Source organism: Notothenia rossii (assembly GCF_949606895.1).
Source record: "Notothenia rossii genome assembly, contig: scaffold_617, whole genome shotgun sequence".
Lineage (NCBI taxonomy): Eukaryota > Metazoa > Chordata > Actinopteri > Perciformes > Nototheniidae > Notothenia > Notothenia rossii.
Window position 1 is genome coordinate 12,501 of NW_027639841.1, and position 3,466 is coordinate 15,966.

Below are 3,466 nucleotides of genomic sequence, written 5' to 3' on the forward strand. Positions count from 1 at the left end.
TTATAGCCTAACGTTAGCCGCCTTTAGCTTAGCGGTGATGACGTGAAGTCATGTGACCGTGCTGTAGTTTCTTTATAGCCTAACGTTAGCCGCCTTTAGCTTAGCGGTGATGACGTGAAGTCATGTGACCGTGCTGTAGTTTCTTTATAGCCTAACGTTAGCCGCCTTTAGCTTAGCGGTGATGACGTGAAGTCATGTGACCGTGCTGTAGTTTCTTTATAGCCTAACGTTAGCCGCCTTTAGCTTAGCGGTGATGACGTGAAGTCATGTGACCGTGCTGTAGTTTCTTTATAGCCTAACGTTAGCCGCCTTTAGCTTAGCGGTGGTGACGTGAAGTCATGTGACCGTGCTGTAGTTCCTTTATAGTCCAACATTAGCCCCCTTTAGCTTAGCGGTGGTGACGTGAAGTCATGTGACCGTGCTGTAGTTCCTTTATAGCCCAACATTAGCCTCCTTTAGCTTAGCGGTGGTGACGTGAAGTCATGTGACCGTGCTGTAGTTCCTTTATAGTCCAACATTAGCCCCCTTTAGCTTAGCGGTGGTGACGTGAAGTCATGTGACCGTGCTGTAGTTCCTTTATAGCCCAACATTAGCCTCCTTTAGCTTAGCGGTGGTGACGTGAAGTCATGTGACCGTGCTGTAGTTCCTTTATAGCCCAACATCAGCCACCTTTAGCTTAGCGGAGGTGACGTGAAGTCATGTGACCGTGCTGTAGTTCCTTTATAGCCCAACATTAGCCACCTTTAGCTTAGCGGTGGTGACGTGAAGTCATGTGACCGTGCTGTAGTTCCTTTATAGCCCAACATTAGCCACCTTTAGCTTAGCGGTGGTGACGTGAAGTCATGTGACCGTGCTGTAGTTCCTTTATAGCCCAACATTAGCCACCTTTAGCTTAGCGGTGGTGACGTGAAGTCATGTGACCGTGCTGTAGTTCCTTTATAGCCCAACATTAGCCACCTTTAGCTTAGCAGTGGTGACGTGAAGTCATGTGACTGTGCTGTAGTTCCTTTATAGCCTAACGTTAGCTTTTTAGTTCTGGAGATGGAATTTACGCTTTAAAAATCAACGTTTTAGCAAGAAAGTAAAGGTCACCCTGCAGACAGACGAATAGCTAACATACAGACTGATTCAGCTGTATCAACAATTTTTGTTATAGCTATAGATGGTAACCCTCGATTTGTAAACTCTCAAGAGATCCGACCTCGAACGGTTCAGGTTTGGGTTCAAACAGCGAGTCTTGTGAGAGTTAGCAAAGGGTTAGCATCAAGACACAACTTCCAAACGCTTATCAGTCTGAGTTTTTTTTCCTGATAGGTGCTTTTAAGGTTTACTGAACTCACCGTGTGGATGCAGGGCAGCTCCTTATTGAGCAACCAGGGTAACGAGAGTCGTCCCTCGCCACGGTAACAGGAGCGGATCCTCTCCCTCATGGCGAGGTTGATGTCGTGGAGCGTGAACAGACACAGGACCGTTTCTCTGGGGGGGTTCGAGCGGTTCTTCTGACCCTGAAAACACAAAAGAAACACAGAGTCTGAAAAGTGCTGGTTTGGATCTCTGAAACAAGGCACTGCCACTAATGTCAGAGTAAAAGAAACGATAGTGAATGTCAAAAAGAAAACTGAAAAGATGAAAAACAAGTAAAGCAAAACGTCAACAAGTAAAAACAAACCAATAATTAGAGAAAGAACAAAAGCAGAAGAAGGACTGATTGAGGAAAAAGTAAAGCAAGAAAGAAAAGAAAGGAACATTTAAGAAGTAAAGTCAACAAGAAATTGGAAAGCTTCAATCAGAATAAATGTTTGTAGGGTAAACAGTTATTTCTTTTGATTTATCTAACGTCTGCAGTCTAGACATTCGATAAATAGAAGGAAGAAAAACGAAGAATGGAAAAAAGAAACAGAATGTTTTTATAGAAAAGTTAAGACAAGATGGGGGAACACGGAAAAAGGAGTAAAGAAAAAAGTGAAACAATTGTGAATGGATAAAATGAAAGGTAGAAATGGACGAAGAAAAAATAAAGAAATAAAGACAGACCAGAAACAAGACAAAAAATGTGAAATAAATAAATAAAAATCAACAAAAAAGACAAAATAAGAAAGCCAAGGGAAAACATTTAAACTGACAAAACAGGAAGAGAATAAACAGAAAGGACAGAAAATAAATAAATAAAAAGGAAATAACAGACATTGAAACAGATAAGGGATTCAAAAAGAAAAGAAAAAATAGAGGCAACGAAAGGAATAAACAAGCGAGTGTAGAGTCCAGATAAAGACGTCCAATCAGAACAGAGGAAGCTGAAGGCAAGGCACGTTTATTTATACAGCACCGTTCAACACAAGGCAATTCAAAGTGCTTAACAATAATGAAAGACATGAAGGTAGTAGGGATGCCAGTGATTATTCGAATATTCGTTACAGTCTCCATAATCAAATATTATTTATAAAAATCGATTTTATTTATATATTTTTTTATTATTATTTATGTTTTTTTTTTTTTTCTGCTTAGTTTCAACCAAAATATAGACTAATGCTAAAAACAGTAATAGTATTAATAATTGTAAATGGCCATTGGTCACACACCAGTTTGTTTTCCTGTAAACTTGGAGGAAGCCTGCGTGCAGAGCAGACTGCTGCTGCAGCACGCTACACACCGACCCCGCCCCCAACCCCCCTCTCCCTCACACGTGCGACTAAAGATGAACAAAGCGACAGGTAAAAAGAGTTCGAGGAGCTGCATCATGTTGATGTTGGTTTATTTGTCTATTTTGTTTGTACTGTTAAACATGTTCCATTTAAGAAACGAACGGAATTCCTTTTGTCTGAGTTTTTTTTTTTCTCTCCCGCACGGGGGGGGGCCGAATAATCGATTTTGATCATGGTCAGTTTCTGGCAAACCTAGAAGGTAGCTCACCTGTGAAAAGACGACGAAGAGCACATCGTCGTCCTCCGTCAGACCGAGCGCCTGCGCCAGCCTCCGCCCGGGCTTCTGTTTGTACGCGGCCTGAACCAGCCGGTACTCCACGCCGTCCTTCGTGCAGCCCAGAGGGAACTCCACGTAGGAGTAGAACTCTGGTGTCGTTGGAGCACATCCTCACGATCTTAGAGGTGAAGAACTTCTCCCCGCCGGCGTCCATCTGCGTGAGCTGCGTGTCCAGCTGCAGCGTCAGGAAGTAGACGTAGGTGCGACTGGAGAATCCGTACACGTAGTAGATGTCGAAGGCCGGGTATAAGGACAGCGTATCGGACGGGATTTTGATCTGAGAGGAGACAAACTCGTCCTGGTAGACCAGAGAGAACATGTTGACGCTCTCCTCGTCCGCCACCAGCTTCCTGCTGGACAGCGTGGGGAAATACTCAGACTTTCCATCGATGGCGGCGCCGATGAAGAGGCGGCTGCCACCCTTCATCGGCTTCTTTCTCTTCGGATCTGCAGTCCAATCGTCCTCCCCAACAACCACACCTGGAGA

At 43.9% G+C, this 3,466-nt stretch overlaps 1 protein-coding gene across 1 annotated transcript in view; it reads right to left on the reverse strand.

Annotated features, from left to right (window-relative positions):
- The window catches only part of LOC307027355 (plexin A3-like), a gene marked incomplete at its 5' end in the record, with an annotated part of 6,840 nt that extends 3,434 nt beyond the window's left edge, over positions 1–3,406 (reverse strand). The window contains 3 exons of the mRNA XM_079695589.1: positions 1,341–1,505; positions 2,911–3,048; positions 3,095–3,406. Coding sequence (XP_079551715.1) covers positions 1,341–1,505; positions 2,911–3,048; positions 3,095–3,406 — 615 coding nt within the window. The remainder of the gene's footprint in view (positions 1–1,340; positions 1,506–2,910; positions 3,049–3,094) is intronic.
- Between the last annotated feature and the right edge of the window lie 60 nt (positions 3,407–3,466).